This window comes from Symphalangus syndactylus, chromosome 13, assembly GCF_028878055.3.
Source record: "Symphalangus syndactylus isolate Jambi chromosome 13, NHGRI_mSymSyn1-v2.1_pri, whole genome shotgun sequence".
Lineage (NCBI taxonomy): Eukaryota > Metazoa > Chordata > Mammalia > Primates > Hylobatidae > Symphalangus > Symphalangus syndactylus.
Window position 1 is genome coordinate 21482887 of NC_072435.2, and position 20991 is coordinate 21503877.

The 20991-nt window shown below is 45.8% G+C and overlaps 1 protein-coding gene and 1 pseudogene across 4 annotated transcripts in view; both read right to left on the reverse strand.

Moving 5' to 3' along the window:
• The window catches only part of ZNF264 (zinc finger protein 264), a 31382-nt gene extending 27208 nt beyond the window's left edge, over nucleotides 1-4174 (reverse strand). The window contains exons 1-3 of one of the 4 annotated variants that reach the window (XM_055239833.2): nucleotides 3692-4150; nucleotides 2123-3201; nucleotides 1665-1791 (exon numbers count right to left, since the gene is read on the reverse strand). In XM_055239833.2, the coding sequence (XP_055095808.2) occupies nucleotides 1665-1791; nucleotides 2123-2158 (163 nt within the window). In that variant the 5' untranslated portion in view covers nucleotides 2159-3201; nucleotides 3692-4150. Of the gene's footprint in view, nucleotides 1-1664; nucleotides 1792-2122 lie in introns of all 4 variants that reach the window. The other 3 variants (XM_063614920.1, XM_055239834.2, XM_055239835.2) reach the window with 3 other exon arrangements.
• Nucleotides 4175-17605: 13431 nt separating this feature from the next.
• LOC129461031 (small ribosomal subunit protein mS39-like) lies at nucleotides 17606-20683 on the reverse strand (annotated as a pseudogene).
• Between the last annotated feature and the right edge of the window lie 308 nt (nucleotides 20684-20991).

Below are 20991 nucleotides of genomic sequence, written 5' to 3' on the forward strand. Positions count from 1 at the left end.
AGAATATGCATGGAATACAGAAGATCCATTAGCGCATCTCTTAGTATTACCATGCCCTGTGATTAAGGTCAATGGGAAGCTACAACAGCCCAATCCAGGCAGGACTACAAATGGCCCAAACCCTTCAGGAATGAAGGTTTGGGTCACTCCACCAGGAAAAAAATCATGACCTGCTGAGGTGCTTGCTGAAGGCAAAGTGAATACAGAATGTGCAGGAGAAGAAGGTAGTCATTGATACCAACTACGACCAAGCGACCAGTTGCGGAAATGAGGACTGTAATTGTTATATTTCCTCCTTCTTTTATTAAAAACATGTTTGTGATGTATACACTCGTACTAAGAAAACATCTGCATTTTATTTCCTTTATCATGTGACATAAGATTTACTGACTTCATATCAGCATTTAAGTATTGCTACCTTTATGTAATAGCACTTGGGTTGGGGATTAGTGTGTTTCGGTTGTATGAAGGATGGTTGTATTATGTTAAGCATAATTATGACCTTATTATTGTCTTTATTTAAAGATTATGTACGATCTCAGGAGATGTGTATGGGTTCAAGTTGACAAGGGATGGAGTTGTGATGGTTAACAGCTAGGTCCAGCTAGGTGCCTGCCCCATGTTGAAGGCTTCACATCCTGTGTTAACACAGTGACTAGAAGTCCCTAGTTCCAAACACTTGAAACGGACACTTGACAGCTGTTACTTCAAAAACATCATTTCATTTATCTGAACCTTGATTTCTGGATCAATACAATAGTACTTCCCACCAGTAACAGTTGTTAAATTTAAAGAGAAAGTATTCAATGCTCAGTGTGCTCTGGGATTTTTATTAATGTGTCAACTTGATTGGATTGAAGGATGCAACGTATTGATCCTGGGTGTGTCTGTGAGGGTGCTGCCAAAAGAGATTAACATTTGAGTCAGTGGGCTGGGAAAGGCAGACCCACCCTTAATCTGGGTGGGCACCATCTAATCAGCTGCCAGTGAGGCCAGCATATAAAGTAGGCAGAAATACATGAAAAGACTAGACTGGCCTAGCCTACCAGGCTACATCTTTCTCCTATGCTGGATGCTTCCTGCCCTCGAACATTGGACACCAAGTTCTTAGCTTTGGGACTTGGACTGGCTTCCTTGCTCCTCAGCTTGCAGACGGCCTACTATGGGATCTTGTAATCGTGAGTTAATACTACTTAATAAACTGTCCTTTTTATATGTATCTATTCTATTAGTTCTGTCCCTCTAGAGAACCCTAATACAGGTGGCCACTCTTGTCTTGAACTCACTAAGGCAGAAAAAGCCATAGAGAATAGACGTGACATGAGCAGACCCAGACAGAGAAGCCAAGACACCATCATGGTGGTTCTTAGTTCCTACACCAGCCCCTCATGAGGCACAGCTGAAAATTACCTTTGAGTTTGCAAAACACCCCATTTCTTTTTACTACCTTCTCCTTTGGCTGGGAGCCAAAGAATACTCTGTCTTTAGCCCAGAGATATAGGGAGACCAGATAGGAAAAGATTAGTGTAGAAAATGACTAAAGCTGTGGGAAAGAGGCAAGGTAGGTTCCAGAGGCCTTCTTGTGCAGCCAGGCCTGGAGTCAGAAGGTGGAATGAAGGAAGTGGCAGGTCACCTGCATGGTGTAGGGGGAAGGAAGGCCTTACCCAGAGATACCAGGAGCCCACAGTTTTCCAGCATCACCTCCTGGTACAGGGTCCGCTGAGCTAGGTCCAGCTGCCCCCACTCCTCCTTGGTGAAAGTCACAGCCACATCATCAAAGGTCACAGACACCTGGAAAGTCAAACAGAATTAGTAGTATTGGCCTTTCGGCTGCTGAATGAGATCACAGATTGTGCTCCACTGGAAAAGGTGTACAGTGATGGAGGCCTGAATCACAGAGCACCTCCTGAGGGCCTAGCTCTGTGCTGGGCTCAAGAGGGAAGGTAGATGCTTTGAACATAATACCAGAGTAAAGGAGAGAAGCCTCCTATTTAACAGCCGTTAGAGAATGACACAGGACAATGGAAACTTGTGGACTATGAAATACAGAAACTAAGGGCTCTAAAACGACAGGGAAATGGGGAAATGGTAATAATAGCAATAATGGTTACAACAGCAGTACCTGAGTCTCGCTGGTCCAGCTAGGTGCCTGCCCCATGTTGAAGGCTTCACATCCTGTGTTAACACAGTGACTAGAAGTTCCTATCTCCAAACACTTGAAATGGACACTTGACAGCTCTTACCTCAAAGACAGCATTTCATTTCTCTGAGCCTTGATTTCTGGATCAACACAATAACACTTCCCACCAGTAACAGTTGTTAAATTTAAAGAGAAAGTATTCAATGCTCAGTGTGCTCCGGGATTTTTATTAATCCTTCCACAGCCCCTGCAATCAACACCATCATCACCTTCACAGTCAGCGACTTGATGCTAAGGAAGCGCTATCAATTCACCCAGTCACACATCTCACCACCATAGACAGGATCTAAACATGGGGTTACTATGATTCACGGTCTAACAGTGTAACTCCAACACTCCCCCAACATCAAAGCAAATCTAATGCGATGAAGTTATAAGCATTTCCACTCATTTCTGACATTAAGTCCATTTCTATTAGCCCTGAAAAATGTATCTGTGGGCCGGGCATGGTGGCTCATGTGTGTAATCCCAGCACTTTGGGAGGTCGAGGTGGGCGGATCGCTTGAGGCCAGGAGTTGAAGACCAGCCTGGCAAATATAGTGAAACCCAGTCTCTACTAAAAATACAAAAATCAGCCAGGTGTGGTGGTGCATGCCTGTAATCCCAACTACTCGGGAGGCTGGGGCAGGAGAACTGCTTGAACCCGGGAGGCAGAGACTGCAGTGACCTGAGATTGCACCACTGTACTCCAGCCTGGGCGAAGAGTGAGACCCTGTCTCAAAACAAAACAAAAAAGTCTGTGAACACGGGCACAAAAAGCTCAGCATTCCTCACTGACCCCACAGAGCGGCACTGGAGGGGCTGCATCTAATTGGGGAACGACAGGCTCCAGACCAGCTTCCCATGCCCTCTGGGATCTCCCTGGGTCTCCCAGATCCCCCAAGGAAATTCCACAATGAACCAACCATCGGCCTCTTTCCTTGCTGGGTTCCGACAGAACTTGTCTCTGACGCCAGGATACTTTGGGGCCACGGAACACGAGCGGCCAAGGATAATGCAGGCTGTAGCGATGAGAGTAAGGGCATCTGACTGGCCACAACGTCTGTAGTAGTTGTGGATGGGTAGAACATCCAGGAAAAGACCACACACTCTTGCCCTCCACGTCTCAGCGGCCGCAGGAAAACCATGGCAACCTTACACACCCTCCTGAGCCTCCTTAAACATACAATATACCTTGTCTCTGCTCGCGCATTTGTCGGCCTGCTACTGCCCTGCCCTCTCCTTCCCCTCTCAGGCCCCCAATTCATGCTGGAATGAGACCTGGTCCACCAGAGGATGCTTGCAGGCCAAAGATGATGGGAGTCCCCAGAGGAAGCATCATTCACTCAACAACCTACGGAGCTCCTTCCAGTAGACCCAACACAGCTCCACACACCAAAGCGAACGACGACTGCGAAGACAAATCCAGGGGATACCGGGGCTCCCACCCACTTCGGGAACCGCCTCGGCGCTGGCAAGGAAGCGGCAACGGCGAAGCCACCTTCCACTCACCTGGGCCCGGTCCGTCAGCACCGCTGCCGCCATCACGTCACTCCCTGGGCCGCAGAACTGGGACAGAGGAGCCCCGGGCGGCCTGACGGACCCCACCTGTGCCCGGCCCTGGCCGGTTGCCCGGGGCTTCCAGGCGCGCTCGGGGCCGCCGCCTCCTCGGTGGCAACGGCGTTCCAGACCCAGGGCCGCCGCCACCTCGGTGGCAACCGCGTTCCAGACCCAGGGCGCCGCCCCTGGCGACCGCGGGGCTGAAGGGCGGGGGAGGAGAGACCGCGGCTTGACGGCGACCCAGGAACAAGCCCGCGGAAGGGGTCAGGCTCGGTCAGGTTCGTACAACGGTGCGGCGGGGATTCCTATCCTACTCCCCTGCTCGGTCCTGACTAGGGACCTGCAAAGCGGCCCCAACCGGGACCCTCAGTGTCTACTGCTGAGGACAGAAGTGCAGAGAAAAATGGCGTCCGCAGCGAGCAACCCGGAAGTCCCGCCCCCACCGGCGTGAGCCGTCGGAAACGTCCCCGTCCTAGGCCGTCATTGGCCCAGTTCCCGCCGTACGCATTAGCACAGCCTAATCCGTACGTATGCATTAGCACAGCCTTCTAAGTAGTGTAGTTTTCCTCATGTGTTCAACAATGGGAGGAACGCTTCACGGCGCAAGTTTTCCTCCCAGGGAAAGGCACTCCAGGACCCGAGGAGACGCTCCAGACCCACCTCTTTACGGTGGGCACAACTCGAGGGGAAGGATGGAGGGCGGGAACCGAGGGGCAAGGGTTACACTGCATTCTTCTCTCGGGAAAATCGGAGCTCGGGAGACAGGGACTTTCCTTCAGGTCAGGGCACAGGCAAAGGTGCAGAACTGGGTCCTCAGCTCGCCTGGCGACTGACCGCCTTTCAGATCCCTCCTTCCCGGATCATCATCTTGGAAGACACAAAAAAGCCGAAAGATCATCTGGAAGCCCTGCCCCGACACGTTGTGTGCGCAAACTGCCCTCTTTTGGGCCTTCTTTGGACCAGCACAGCCTCCACGTGATGCAGGGAGTCATGTATTTGGCCCAGACCACACAAAAAGTGGATATACCCACTTCTGAGGTGGGGAGGCTGCAAGTGGAGGAGGCTTGGAGGCTCAGGATGGTTAGTTTGAAATGTCTACAGAACCACAAAGTATCTCTGTCACAGGCAATTCAACTTACGACTGAATGCTGGAAGAAGGTTTGAGCATGAATATATGAATTTAGGAGTTACCTTACATTGTTATTTCAAGTCATGATACTGAGTGAGACCATCAAGGCAATGCATGTAGATGGAGAAGAAAATACACAGAGCATGAGCTGGTGACCAAGTCTACATCATTAAATGGTTGATGACAATATTACCAGAAAGCCCAGGTCCTTGCATCTAGATCCTGCTGCTTGCTGCACAGAAGGCCAATCAGCAAGACAATGAGTATTGTCAGGGATGAAGGCTTTATTTGGTGCTGCAGCTGAGGAAAATGGGAGATCAATCTCAAGTCCCTTTCCTCAACTGACTAAAACTAGGGGTTTATACATCAGGGAAGAAGTGTAACTATGTTTGAGAAAACAGGAATTAGGAAGGGGTAAGGAAGAGGAATGGGTCAACAGGCAGCAGATGGTCAGTTAGGCAATCATGATGGGTAAGGGGTATAGCATCTCGTTTTTCCAGATGTGGTAATCCAGTAAATTTCAGTTTCTTTATACTATCTGGGAGGCCTGATGCTTGGTTTCCTGAGAAAGGAAATCAGATAAGACAAATGAAAGTGTCTCGAGTTTTAGAAGGGGAAGCTCAATGTCTATAATGTGTTGATTCAAAAGAAACCATAAATATCAGTTCTATGGGACACTGGAGCTGGTTTCAGTTCCCTGTTTCTATTTATCAATTCCTCAATCATGGGGAATCTGGACGTGATCTTTCTGGCTGCTTTATGCTGAGGAGGGGTATTGTGGGTGGCTGCATACCATAGATGACCACGTGGCCACTCAGATTAACTCAAAGGTTAATCTAACACCATAGTTTTCTTTTCTTTCTTTTTTTTTTTTGAGACGGAGTTTTGTTCTTTCACCTAGGCTGGAGTGCAGTGGCGTGATCTCCGCTCACTGCAACCTCTGCCTCCTAGGTTCAAGCGATCCTCCTGCCTCAGCTTCCCGAGTAGCTAGGATTACAGGTGCCCACCACCAAGCCTGGCTAATTTTTGTATTTTTAGTAGAGACGGGGTTTCACCATGTTGGCCAGGCTGGTCTCGAACTCCTGACCTCATGATCTGCCCACCTCAGCCTCCCAAAGTGCTGGGATTACAGGCGTGAGCCACTGCACCTGGCAGCACTATAGTTTTTTTTTGGAAACACAGTTTTTCTCTCTCTAGTCCCTGACTTCCATCAAAGGCAAATCACAGCAGGAACAACTTACCTGCAAAACAAGCTTCAGTCCCACCATACTTATCCAAAGTACAGCAAGGATCACTGTTTATACAATTCCTCCTAAATTGGCTTTGCCAGAACCCCTCATAAGGAATCTCTCAGACTGAACACTCAAAGACCTCTTAAGCCCAGCCAAAGATCTGTCTGCACCTGCAAATACCTGCATGAACTGGGTGAAACCCGTTTTTCTTGAGGCCCCAAAACATCTTGAGGTTCCTGGGCCTATCAGAAAATGACACTGTATTTACTACAGGCCAGGAACCCCACAAAGGAACTGTGTACACAAGATATGAGGCCAGTCCTTCCAAGGGCTCCCATCAGCTCCATAAAGTAAGTCTTTTTTTTTTTTGAGACACAGTCTGGCTCTGTCGCCTAGGCTGGAGTGCAGTGGCGTGATGTCAGCTCACTGCAAGCTCTGCCTTCTGGGTTCACGCCATTCTCCTGCCTCAGCCTCCTGAGTAGTTGGGACTACAGGTGCCTGCCACCATGCCTGGCTAATTTTTTATATTTTTAGTAGAGATGGGGTTTCACCATGTTAGCCAGGATGGTCTCGATCTCCTGACCTGGTGATCCACCCGCCTCGGCCTCCCAAAGTGCTGGGATTAGAGGCATGATCCACCGTGCCTGGCCCATAAAGTCAGTCTTAATTCCTCAAAGCAGTCTCACATAGTTAAAAATATGCCATTCCTGTCAAAGCCTTGGGAAAGTACCCAGTGCCTACAATTATGTTATAAAATAATACGGATCTTAAAAAGTAGAGATAAGGTCTTGCTCGTTTACCCAGACTGGAGTGTAGTGGCACGATCATAGCTCACTACAGCCTCAAACTCCTGGGCTCAAGCGATCCTCCTGCCTCAGCCTCCCAAGTAGCTAGAAAACAGATTCTTATTGAACATATGCAAACAACCACATTGCCATGAATTAAGAATATTCACAAATAGTTTCTGAATTCTGGAGAAATCAGGCAGAGAGAAAGAGCCCTCAAATTTTGTTTACAAATGTATATTCAATTGTTGAAGGTTATAAATAGCTGGAAAGAAAAAAAAGTTTTATAGAGACAGAAAGTAGATTTACAAAAAAAGTTCTCCTGACTCAAAAACAAAACAAAAAGAATCAGCAATGTTTCAAACACACACAAAAAATAATAAAATAAATTCAGTACTTGAAATAAAGCTGTGTGTGTGTGTGTTCCACTTCTCCCTAATTCCATTTCTCAACTGCATGAATCCTTAACTCGTGAAAGATACTTTTTACCCTCTTGGCTCCACAGTTAATGGAGTAAAAAAAATCATCAACAGTGACTTCTAAGATGGCTTAATATACTATATAATAAAATATTTTTATTTATAATGAAATAAATTAGTACAGTCCATGAAACTCCTGCTCTGCTTCATATTGCATAAACATATGTATACAAAATTATATATTTTAGGAATATATCAGCCTTCTAATTAGAGTCCTGGAAGTTTTCTCTAGGCCAATAGGACAATCTCCAAAGTTACCAGAAACTTGAATTCAAGAGTTCTTTTTATGAACTCTCCCAAAGAAGCCCTGAACTGTAGCTGACTATAAGCCACCTTTGGAGAAGACTCAAAGCCAAACAATAATTGTGGATGACAAAAGTCTTAGGACAACCATAGTTAAAAAAAAAATGGACAAGGAAATTTGGTTATTTCTGTGACAAACAACTATGACACATGTACTTTTCTCAAGTTTTAAGAGTGGGAGGGTCAATTTCTAGGTTCAGTCAAAAGAAACCATAAACATCAGTTCTATAGGACAATTGGGCTGGTTTTAACAAGAAACTGACAAGCTCACATTAGGAGTTCTAACTGTCCTCCCAGAAAGGTATATTAAGCAATCTTAGCAGTCACTATTGATGGTTTTTATTTTCCATTAACTGTGGAGTCAAGAGGATAAAAATTATCTTTCATGAGTTAAAGATTCATGCAGTTGAGAAATGGTATTAGGGATAAATGGAATACACATGCGTGCACGCGCACACACACACACACACACATTTTATTGCAAGAAATGGGGGTGGTGTGTGGTGGCTCATGCCTGTAATCCCAGCACTTTGGGAGGCTGAGGAAGGAGAACTGCTTGAGTGTAGGAGATCGGTCAGAGTGGTGGGAGAAGCTATAAGAAAAGGACGCAAACCTTCTGAAAGGTCAGAAGTCTCTGCATAGCTTCAGGGGAGAATAAGCTGAAAGCAGCTGTTCTCTTACCGTGAGGCAGAGGGCAAGGAGTAGGTACAAGGAAGTGCAGGGGAATTTAACATAAACAGGCTTGTTTACTTATGTTAACTAGGAACCAACGTTTGATCATCCACGAGTGAGGCTGCCCCCAAAAGGGGGAATAATAATGTTAATTACCCACAGATTGTGTTGGCTCCAGGCTTTTGACATTATGTCTGTACTGAATAAAAGCAAGCAGTCCTGGCTTATCGAGACTGCTCACTCTTCAGCAGTCCCCTAGCTGCTCTTACACTACATACCTGTGTCTGAGTACTCCTTTCATCCATCGTTTGGCCAGGGTCTACAGGACGGACCCGGCTCTTGAGACCAGGAGTTAAGAGACTAGCCTGTGCAGCATAGTGAGACCATTCCTCTACAATAATTTTTTTTTTTGAGACAGAGTCTCGCACTGTCACCCAAGCTGGTGTGCAGTGTTGCAATCTTGGCTCACTGCAACCCCCACCTCCTGGGTTCAAGCAATTCTCCTGCCTCAGCCTCCCAAGTAGCTAGGATTACAGGTGCCTGCCACCGTGCCTGTCTAATCTTTTGTATCTTTTAGTAGAGATGGGGTTTCACTGTGTTGGCCAGGCTGGTCTTGAACTCCTGACCCCATGATCCACCCACCTTGGCCTCCCAAAGTGCTGGGATTACAGGTGTGAGCCACCCACCTGGCCTACAATAAAAATTTTAAAAAAAAGATAGAAAAAGAAATGGCCTTATGTGATTGCAGGGACAGGCCAGTCCCAAATCTGTAGGCTAGAGGTCAGGCCAGCAGAATTGAAACGTGGACAGGAGCTGAAGGTGCAGTCTTGAGGCAGAATTTCTTCCCCAGGGAACCCTGTTTTTCTCTTAAGGCCTTTCAACTGGTTAGATAAGAACCACCTACATTATCAAAATAACTGATTGTAGATGTTAACCATTTCTACGAAATACCTTCATAACAATACCCTGGTCAGTGTTTAATACAATTTCTGGGTAGCACAGCCTAAACAGGTTTACACATATAGTTGACAATCATACTCTACCCCTTGTCACCTTAAACCATCTTTAATCTTCAAATAAATACAGTAAAAAAGGCGTATTTTGGCTGGGTGCGGTGGCTGACACCTGTAATCCCAGTACTTTGGGAGGCTAAGGTGGGTGGATCACTCGAGTGAGAAGTTCGAGACCATCCTGGCAAACATGGGGAAGTCTCTACTAAAAATACAAAATTAGCCAGGTGTGGTGGCACACACCTGTAATCCCAGCTAGTCAGGAGGCTGAGGCAGGAGAATCGCTTGAACCCAGGAGGCAGAGGTTGCAGTAAGCTGGGATAGGGCCACTGCACTCCAGCCTGGAGACAGAACGAGACTCCGTTTCAAAAGAAAAAAAAAGTTTAAAAAATAGAGATGGGGGTCTTAATATGTTGCCCAAGCTGGTCTTGAATTCCTGGCCTTGAGCAATCTTCTCACATTGGCTTCCCAAAGTGCTGGGATTACAGGCGTGAGCCACAGCACCCAGCCCTGGATATTATATGCTTGCGTTAAAGTCTGTGCCAGGAAATCCACTTCCTACCCCAATCTCCACATGGCTCAGCCCCTCATCTCCCTATAGACTTTGGTCTATGTCATATTCTAAATAAGCTGTTTCCTGATCATTCTAATGAAAATGGCAAACAACTCCCCAAACTCTGACACCCTGATCCACCTTACTCTCCTTTTCCTTCTTTTGTTTGTCATAGCACTGATTAACTTCTCATGTCTATTTGTTTATTATAATTATTGTTATTTTCTGACTTTTCCTCTAGAATGTTAGCTCCATGAGGGTAAGGGTCAGTGATGATTTTGCTGGATCCTAAGTTTTTTTGTTTTTTTGTTTTTTTGTTTTATTGAGACAGGGTCTTGCTCCGTCACCCAGGCTGGAGTGCAGTGGCGCGACCTCAGTTCACTGTAGCCTTGATCTCCCAGGCTCAATCGATCCTACCACCTTAGCCTCCCAAGTAGCTGGGACTACTTGCAGCTGTGCCACCATGCTCGTCTAATTTTTATTTTTATTTCTGTAGACGGGCCTTTGCCATATTGCCCAGGCTGGTCTCAAACTCCTGGGCTCAAGCAATCTGCCCATCTCGGCCTCTCTAGGTGCTGGGATTGCATGTGTGATCCACCATCCCTGGCTTTTAAACCATGTCTGGCACACAGCAGACACACTAGAGATATCTCAGTAAGATCTAATGGAACCCTGGCTCACAGTCTTGAAAAATGATGGACTGAAAAACTCTCTCTGAGAAGCCAAGGCAGAAAGATTGCTTGAGGCCAGGAGTTTGAGATCAGCCCACATAGTGAGACACCATCTCTACAAAAAACTTAAAAAGTATCTGGGTATGGTGGTGCACAACTGTTGTCCCAGTAACTCAGGAGGCTGAGGCTGGAGGATTGCTTGAGCTTAGGAGGTTGAGGCTGCTGTGAGCTGTGATGGTGCCACTGTATTCCAGCCTGGGTGACAGAGGGAGACGCTGTCTCAAAAAAAAAAAAAAAACAAAACTTGTTAAGAGCTGAGCATGGTGGCTCACACCCGTAATCCCCAAAACTTGGGGAGCTGAGGTGGGAGGACCACTTGAGCCCAGGAATTTTGGGCTGCAGTGAGCAATGATCCTGCCACTGCACTCCAGCCCAGGCAACAGAGCAAGCCCCCAAGTCTTAAAAAATTTTTAAAATAAAAAAATGGTATTGAAGTTATCTTTGTTACTTTTGTATTTTACATGTGTGTTGCTGCTTTGCATAAGCTTATATTTAGGATGTCAAAAGGCTTAAGATAATCCGATCTATTAAATGTGTAAGTCTTACTAGGTTTACAAGAGTAGCTCAAGGGTGTTTTTATTTTATTAAAGGTCATTCTGCTGCCCAGGATGTAGTTGCAGTGGAGTGACCATAGTTTTCTGCAGCCTTGACTTTTTTTTTTTTTTTTTGAGATGGAGTCTCTCTCTGTCGCCCAGGCTGGAGTGCAGTGGCGTGATCTTGGCTCACTGCAACCTCTGCCTCCCGGTTCAAGCAATTCTCCTGCCTCAGCCTCCTGAGTAGCTAGGATTACAAGCACCTGCCACCATGCTCGGCTAATTTTTTTGTATTTTTAGTAGAGACGGGGTTTCACCATGTTGGCCAGGCTGGTCTCGAACTCCTGATCTCGTGACTCATCCACCTCGGCCTCCCAGAGTGCTGGGATTACAGGCGTGAGCCACCATGCCCAGCTAATTTATTTTTTAATTTTTTGTAAAGACAGGTTCTTGCCATGTTGCCCAGTCTGGTCTTGAACTCCTGGGCTCAGGTGATCCTCCCACCTCAGCCTCCCAAAGTGTTGGGATTACAGGCATGAGCCACCCACACTTGGCAGCTTAAGAGTTTAAAAATGACATTATAAGGCCGGGTGCGGTGGCTCACGCTTGTAATCCCAGCACTTTGGGAGGCCGATGTGGGCGGATCACGAGGTCAGGAGATCGAGACCATCCTGGCTAACACGGTGAAACCCCGTCTCTACTAAAAATACAAAAAATTAGCCGGGCGTGGTGGCGGGCACCTGTAGTCCCAGCTACTCGGGAGGCTGAGGCAGGAGAATGGCGTGAACCCGGGAGGCGGAGCTTGCAGTGAGCTGAGATCGTGCCACTGCACTCCAACCTGGGTGACGGAGCGAGACTCTGTCTCAAAAAAAGAAAAAGAAAAAAAAAATGACATTATAAGACTTTGCAAGAGGCTAGGCGTGGTGGCTCACGCCTATAATCCCAGCACTTTGGGAGGCCAAGGTCAAGGTGAGAGGATCCCTTGAGCCCAGCAGCTCAAGATCATCCTTGGCAACATAGCCAGATCCCATCTCTACAAAAAAAAAAAAAAAAGAAGAAGAAGAAAAAAGACTTATAAGTCTGTCATGTTAGACGTTTGAAGAGTTGAGAGAACCTATTGTTCTGTTTGTACGACAACTTTGAAATATTTACCAGGACCCACAAATGATATCAGTATTCAGTAAGTAAATTTCAACTATCAAATGTATAAACCGATTGAACACTGACCCAAAAACAAAGAAGAGTAAATGATTTTAACAGAAAAATACTAAATCTATAAATGATTTTTATGCTTGTTTGTTATTTTTGAGGATTTAAGGAAAAATGATTTTTCTACATAAATTTAATGCTCTCAATATTAATTATAACTCAACTAAGAAATGATGTTTTTCGGCTGGGCATGGTGGCTCACGCCTGTAATCCCAGCACTTTGGGAGGTCGAGGCAGGTGGATCATGAGGTCAGGAGATCAAGTCCATCCTGGTTAACATGGTGAAACCCCATCTCTACTAAAAATACTAAAAAGTAGCCAGGTGTGGTGGCGGGCGCCTGCAGTCCCAGCTACTTGGGAGGCTGCGGCAGGAGAATGGTGTGAATCTGGGAGGCGGAGCTTGCAGTGAGCCGAGATCGTGCCACTGCACTCCAGTCTGGGCGACAGAGCGAGACTCCATCTCAAAAAAAGAATAAAAGAAATGACGTTTTTCCCACATCCCCTCAGACCCCAGAAACTCCACTGACATCTGGCAACATAAGAAACACTCAAAACATATGAGCTCAATTTAAAAAATGAGTCTCAGAACTTTTGATTTCTCAATTTTCTTATCTGAAAAAGTAGAGGTAGAAATCTCCACTTTAGGTTTTTGTCTTTAATTTTTCAAATTTTATATGGAATATTAAAAAGGGCTTGGCACCTGCCTGGAAAATAATAAATGATATTTATATTCCTTGGTGCCTTAAAAGTCTGGGGGTTGGGGGAGGAACAGAGTCCTAGCATCCCCAAATGTGCGTGTCCACCTCCAAAACTGGTGTAGGTACAACTTAAAGCCTCCAAACTTTACAAGCCCTAACAACCTCAAAGACTCAATTGCACTCCTCCTGGAGCATGATGGAGTCAGGCAAGCAATGGGTCAGTGTCATGGTCCAGGGATCATTTAGCAAAATCTAGAGACATTTTTCACTAACACATATTCGGGATGGGAGGTGCTACTGGTGTTGATGGTGTTGTGATACCTCAGTTCTCATCTTCTTAGTTTAAAAGAACTTAAATAAGAATCACACAACAAGAGATGGAGCACAGAGTAATTTATTGTAAAGCAAAAAGAATATCTTGAAAATTAGGTGAAAAATAGACAATACACCCTGAGAGACAGAATTCAGGCTGGGGTGCTCCTAAGGATTAGACAGCAGAGACTGGTACTAGAGGATTCCCTTTACGGGCGACTTCCATGATTATTCATCAGGAGGTGGGAAAGAGGTGTTACCAGTAAGCACGTTCTGGGTGCTCCTCTGGGTGCACATGTGCAGTAGCTGTACACACTTGTTCATACGTCGCATGTCTCATTAACATCTTAAATCTCCACCCATGGGTGTGTTTTTTACTTTATTTTTTTTTCTTTTTGAGACGAAGTTTTCCTCTTGTCGCCCAGGCTGGAGTGCAGTGGCATGATCTCAGCTCACTGCAACCTCCACCTCCCAGGTTCAAGCAGTTCTCCTGCCTCAGCCTCCTGAATAGCTGGGACTACAGGCATATGCCACCACGCCGGCTAATTTTGTATTTTTAGTAGAGACGGGGTTTCTCCATGTTGGTCAGGCTGATCTCGAACTCCCGACCTCAGGTGATCCGCCCACCTCAGCCTCCCAAAGTGCTGGGATTACAGACGTGAGCCACCGCGCCCGGCCTGTTTTTTACTATTAATAAGCAAAGGGTGTCTGAGGAAAGGTAAAATCAAAGTGCACATGTTCCTACAGGGGAAATTCCCTGCTGAAGAAAGCTTTGCTTGAATGAGCTGAACTACCTTTCGAATGCTGAGGCTTACTGTGTTGATTGTATGGACACCCTGGTTGCTGTGTCCCGAGGACATGGTCACTCCTTGACTACCTATCCTGCCTCACTGGTATGTACTAAAAAGAGGCCAGTGATTCTGTTAAAAGTTCTTAAATTTCACAGGATGTCCCACCGCAACCAAAAATTATCCATCTCATGATATCAATAGTGCCAAGATTGAGAAACTCTGCATTAAAGGAAAGTAACAAGAAAGGATTGGCCGGGCGCGGTGGCTCACACCTGTAATCCCAGCACTTTGGGAGGCCGAGGTGGGCGGACCACCTGAGGTCGGGAGTTCGAGACCAGCCTGGCTAACATGGTGAAACCCCGTCTCTACTAAAAATACAAAAAATGAGCCAGGTGTGGTGGCACGTGCCTGTAGTCCTAGCTACTCGGGAGGCTGAGGCAGAAGAATTGCTTGAACCCAGGAGGCAGAGGTTGCAGTGAGCCCAGATCACGCCACTGCACTCCAGCCTGGTGACAGAGCAAGACTCCATCTCAAAAACAAAAACAAAAACAAAAAAAACAACAACAAAAAACAAAAGGGTTAGGTAAGGAGAAGCAGATCAGGGTTTAGGGCTCTAGGCTACTAAATGGTATCTTTAAAACCTTCTTTCTTTTTCTTTTCTTTCTTTTTATTTTATTTATTTATTATTTATTTATTTATTTATTTATTTAGTCACCCAAACTAGAGTGCAGTGGCACAATCATGGCTCACTGCAGCCTGTGTCTCCCAGGCTCAAGCGATTCTCTCACCTCAGCCTGCAGAGTAGCTGGAACTACAGGCGCCTACCACCACACCTGGCCAATTTTTTCGTAGGGGGGTATTTTTTGTAGAGACAGGGTTCTGCCATGTTGCCTAGGCTGGTTTCAAACTCCTAAACTCTGGCAATCCACCCGTCTTGGTCTCCTAGATTTCTGGGATTATAGGTGTGAGCCACCGTGCCTGGCTAAAACCTTATTTATTGACATCTTCCCCTCTAATTAAACCTGCACATTAGAAACAAATTTATTTTTCTTTTTTTTTTTTTTTGAGATGGAGTCTCACTCTGTCACCCAGGCTGGAGTGCAGTGGCGCCATCTCGGCTCACTGCAAGCTCTGCCTCCCGGATTCACGCCATTCTCCTGCCTCAGCCTCCTGAGTAGCTGGGACTACGGGCGCCCACCACCACGCCCAGCTAATTTTTTTTTTATATATATTTTTAGTAGAGACCGGGTTTCACCGTGTTAACCAGGATGGTCTTGATCTTCTGACCTCATGATCCATCTGCCTCGGCCTCCCAGAGTGCTGGGATTACAGGCATAAGCCACTGCGCCCGGCCAACACATTTATTTTTCTAAACCCATTACTCTCATCTGTCAGATTGCTTTTATTGTGTCAGTCCTCCAAACCCATCCAAACTACAGCCGGGACATATCTAAATGTAATGGTTCTACTTTTCTAGTTTCAGTTCTTTCTTTTTTTTTTTTTTTTGAGATGGAGTCTTGCTCTGTTGCCCAGGCTGGAGTGCAGTGGTGCGATCTCGGCTCACTGCAAGCTCTGCCTCCTGGGTTCACACCATTCTCCTGCCTCAGCCTCCCGAGTAGCTGGGACTACAGGCACCCGCCACCACGCCCGGCTAATTTTTTGTATTTTTAGTAGAGACGGGGTTTCACCATGTTAGCCAAGATGGTCTCGATCTCCTGACCTTGTGATCCGCCCGCCTCGGCCTCCCAAAGTGCTGGGATCACAGGCATGAGCCACCGCGCCCGGCCTAGTTCTTTCTTACATAGACAAAGACACATGCACAGAGCAACCCTGGTATTAGAGGAGCATGGCATCTATATTAGTCTGTTTTCACGCTGCCATGAAGACCTACTTGAGACTGGGTAATTTATAAAGAAAAGAGGTTTGACTCACAGTTCTGCATGGCGAGGGAAGCCGGGGGAAACTTACAATCATGGTGGAAGGTAAAACAGGCACATCTTACATGGTAGCAGGTAAGAGAAGTGAGAGCCAAGTGAAGGGGGAAGCCCCTTATGAAATCATCAGATCTCATGAGAATTCACTATCGTCAGGACAGTACACGGGAAACCATCCCCATGATTCAGTTATCTCCTCCTGGCCCTGCCCTTGTCACATCGGGATTATCACAATTCAAGGTGAGATTTCGGTGGGGACACAGAGCCAAACCATATCACCATCCTTTTTCCAGCATCTGGTTTATTGTGGTGTTTTGACTGGTAGACCTTCATTTTACTCAATAAGCATTTGGGGATGCAGAGTTTTCCCTGATCATCAAACTTGGCTTTTGTTTGCCCTTTGACTAAGTCTGATGCACTGTTCCTTACACTGTTACCTTGCTACTAATAATGGACATTATGCTATTGTATAAGTCTCCCTTTACAGCTTCATTAAAAAAATTAAAATTGCATAGAAGTACACATATACACACAAACGAGAGATGTAGAGAACTTGTTAAATCTAAATAAGGCCTATGGATTGTAGCAATGTCAATTTCCTGGTTTTAACATTGTACTATATAAAGATGTCATCATTAGAATATGCTGGATGAAGAATACACAGAACTCTGCACTATTTTTTATAATTTCTGCAACTCTATAATTATTTTTAAAATCTAAAAATGCAAATAAAAAGGCACTATTTTAATTTCCAAATGTTTATAAGTGTTACCGCTCTTTTTTTTTACATTTATTACAACATGTATTTACAGTCATTTTACCAGTTGTGCAGCCTAAACTGCCAATATCCTGTTTAGTCATTCCTAAGATGCACTATTTCTGACATGGAAATATCCTGAAATTAGGAAACTGTTGACCCAACACCACCTGTGATAAAACTGCATGAACACCTTTCTAAAATGAAGGACCAGCATCACAGCAGCACATCAGGCCAACAAAGGCAGAAGCCCAGCAGCAGGGAGAGGGCAACCACACGAGGATGGCAGCAGGGAGAGGGCAGTCACACGAGGATGGCAGCACGAGGTCAGCTCACCAACACTGTAGGTGTGCAGGCTTAGCCTGATGACAAGAGCCATGGATCTCACCGTGTGTCTGTAAACGGCAATTTTTGTTTGTTTGTTTTTTGTTTGTTTGTTTGTTTGTTTTGAGATGGAGTCTCGCTGTCGCCCAGGCTGGAGTGCCGTGGCACAAACTCGGCTCACTGCAAGCTCCGCCTCCCAGGTTCACGCCATTCTCCTGCCTCAGCCTCCAGAGTAGCTGAGACTACAGGCACCCGCCACCACGCCCGGCTGATTTTTTTTTGTATTTTTTTAGTGGAGACGGGGTTTCACCATGTTAGCCAGGACGGTCTTGATCTCCTGACCTCGTGATCCGCCTGCCTCAGCCTCCCAAAATGCTGGGATTACAGGCCTGAGCCACTGCACCTGGCCTGAAAACGGCCATGTTGCTACTTAAATGCTAAACCTTTAATGGTGTATTAATAGACAGTTATTAAGTAGCAAATTAGGAGCTTAAATCTACATAAGTCAGCTGTGTACTGACTGTATCTCACAGTAACAAATGCACCCAATCTGTATCTTGTCTTCTTTGTAACAATGTTAAATATTAGCATATCTTGCTCTCAGGTGTGATTCCAGCAGCTGTGCTGAGGCCATTGCTGCTCCTGAATCTCTACTTTCATTTGTCTTCACTGGTGTCACTGTCGCTGTCACTGCTGCTGTCAGTATCACTGTCACTGGTCAATGCAATGAAGTTGCCTAGGGCTTCCTTTTGTTCCTGGTTGATTGCAAAGTCAGTCATTACTCTCTGGGTGAGGCCCTCACACATAGGTAAGCTGAAGGCACTTGCCAGCTCTACTACCTCAATGGCCTAGGAAGAGCTGTTAGACACTCTTGCACTGTCCATAAACTAATTCAGCAACTCATTTCTAGTGATCTTATTATGCTTCCTAAAAAGCCCCAACATTTTCCAGGCTTCCTGGATTCTCCCAGCCCTTAAAAAGAGGACAGCTGGCCAGGTGCAGTGGCTCATGTAGGTAATCCCAGCACTTTGGGAGGCCGAGGCGGGTGGATCACCTGGGGTCAGGAGCTCGAGACAGCCTGGCCAACATGGCGAAACCCTGTCTCTACTAAAAAGACAAAAATTAGCCAGCATAGTGGTGGACGCCTGTAATCCCAGCTACTCAGGAGGCTGAGGTAGGAGAATCACTTAAACCTGGGAGGCAGAGGTTGCAGTGAGCCAAGACCACGCCATTGCATGCCAGCCTGGGCGACAAGAGCGAACCTCTGTCCCCCCCCCAAAAAGAAGACAGCTATACAGTTGAGACAGATAGCTGGCCAATTCAGAGCAGTGTGTCTGACAGGCTGGCTTTCCTACATAGATTTGATATCAGCAGCACAGCCAGCAAATGCCACCTGAAGCTCTGGTGGGTGCTTATCCATTGCCATGAGTGTCAGGATCTCTTCTCTCAGGTTGTTGCAGAAAGTGTGACCATATTCTCTACTATCTTTCCAAATTTGAGTAATCACTTCCAGCCAGTTGGCCACATCCAGTGCTCAGAGATCTATCAACGTTTAGGAGTAGGGAAAGAAGGCTGAAGGTATCAGGTCCTCATACCACTTCAAGGTGACTTCAATTCGTTCCATTAGACAAATCAAATTGAAGAACATGGAATAATAGGAATTATGCAGTTTATCAGGTCCAACGAATTTTCAGTTGTCTCTGGTATTTAAAAGGCCATGTAGCCGGGTGCGGTGGCTCACGCCTGTAATCCCAGTACTTTGGGAGGCCGAGACGGGCGGATCATGAGGTCAGGAGATCAAGACCATCCTGGCTAACACTGTGAAACCCCATCTCTACTAAAAATACAAAAAAATTAGCCAGGCATGGTGGTGGGCGCCTGTAGTCCCAGCTACTTGGGAGGCTGAGGCAGGAGAATGGCGTGAACCTGGGAGGCAGAGTTTGCAGTGAGATGAGATCACACCACTGCACTCCAGCCTGGGTGACAGAGCGGGAGTCTGTCTCAAAAAAAAAACAAAAAAAAAAACCCATGTATTTGGTAGGCAAGTTCTAGATTTCTGAGAGATGAGGATACTCTCATGGCTGACTGAAAAAACTTATCATCATCCAGGTCCTTTGGAGGAAAATCTCTTTCCCATTAATTCATTCATTATATCATAGATGATGAAAGATGATCCCTTTGAAGGGCTTCCAGGCTGATAAAACAGCTGAATAATATGGTGATATGTTGCAAGCGAGGGTTCTATTCTGATGGCTTTCATTTCACGTAGAATCTGTAAGGCTGGCAATCTTGCAAGTACATAAAATCTTCGGAGACATTTCAGAATGGCATTAAAAGTCTGTAGATTTGGTTTCATCTTCTGTGCAACCATTTGTCTTAGCAGCTCCAGTATATTATTCCATTTTTCCTCAAATTTCTCATTGATCACCAATACTGTTGCTTCAATCACTGCATTAAATGTGTATACATCAGCACAGAGTCTGTTGTTTAGTAACTCACTGTACAGGTTTAATGCCTGCTCATAAGCTTGGTGCTTCAACATTCCTCAGATCATTGTGCAATAGGAATGTGCATTTTTCTCTGGCATTACAGAAAACATTCTCTCAGCGCTGTTTTTTGCTCACCAGGTAACTCCAAACTGATGACCAGCTTTCCTCCTAGACCTCTCATTATTTTCCTCTTCCAATTCTTCTGACTGTTCAGTTTGTTGAAAATGATAATCAGCTGAGAGCTCCTGGTCACCACAGTAACACAATAAATCCAAAAGACTATGTGTTGTTCCAGGAGACACTGTGGTTCCTGCTTGCAAAAGCTGATCAAACATGTCCACAGAGGCTTTGACTTTTCTGAGCTTGATTCGTTCCTTGAGGGTGGCTTCACTTATGTCTTTGATCTGAGGTTCAAAGTACTCAGGCATTAAACACAGTATATGAGGTTCGGCTATGTTCTTCTGAAAATATTTGGAGTATGAATTAATAATGAACTTGGCCGTATTCTCCCCAGATTTCTTTGCCAGTAAAAATGAACAAGATTCTGAAGAGGATGTTGGTATCAGGTAAGGATTATCTTGAAACGCACAAGGTACAGCCGTGGGAACCCTGTTTACTGTGGATGCAAGAGCCTGAAGAATGGCTACTTTATCCCAAGTTTTCTTTTTTGGAATTACTACTTCTTCAATCCCTGTTATATCAGTTCCTTCAATATTTGAGAGGGTTGCACTTCCAGAATAAAATCTGCAGCTGTGTGCCTGTTCACACAGACCTGCCGGCTGACCCGTCAGTGGCTGGTCAAGCCTGCTGCAGAGCCCCAGCCAGTGAACAGCAGCTACAGCCGCCATCTTTGACTTCTCTGCCAAGTGCTCCCACTCTTACACAATCACTCAATATCCCATTTCTGACACCATATCTAAAGCAAAAAAACTAACTGTTCTTTTCTTTCAACTCACTCAAAACAGAACATTTGTGTGACCAAATGAGTGGAGGTTTTTTCATCCATCCCAGTTCTCCAAGAGACACCAGTAGGTGTCCTATAATTCAAATCTGACACTATCTACTTGAAGGAAGTGTCACATCCCATAGGTTGAGGACTAAGTCCCATAAAATTGCCCTTCACTTCAGATGCCAATCACAATCACCTGGTTGTGGCCTGTGCTTTTGACCAACCACATTAGAATTGGGGTTCCCACAACCCCCTAGAACTCATTTCTAGAATGGCTCATAGAACTCGGGGAAACACTTTGCTTATGTTTACTGTTTTATAGTAAAAGATATCACAAAGGATACAAACAAACAGTCAGATAG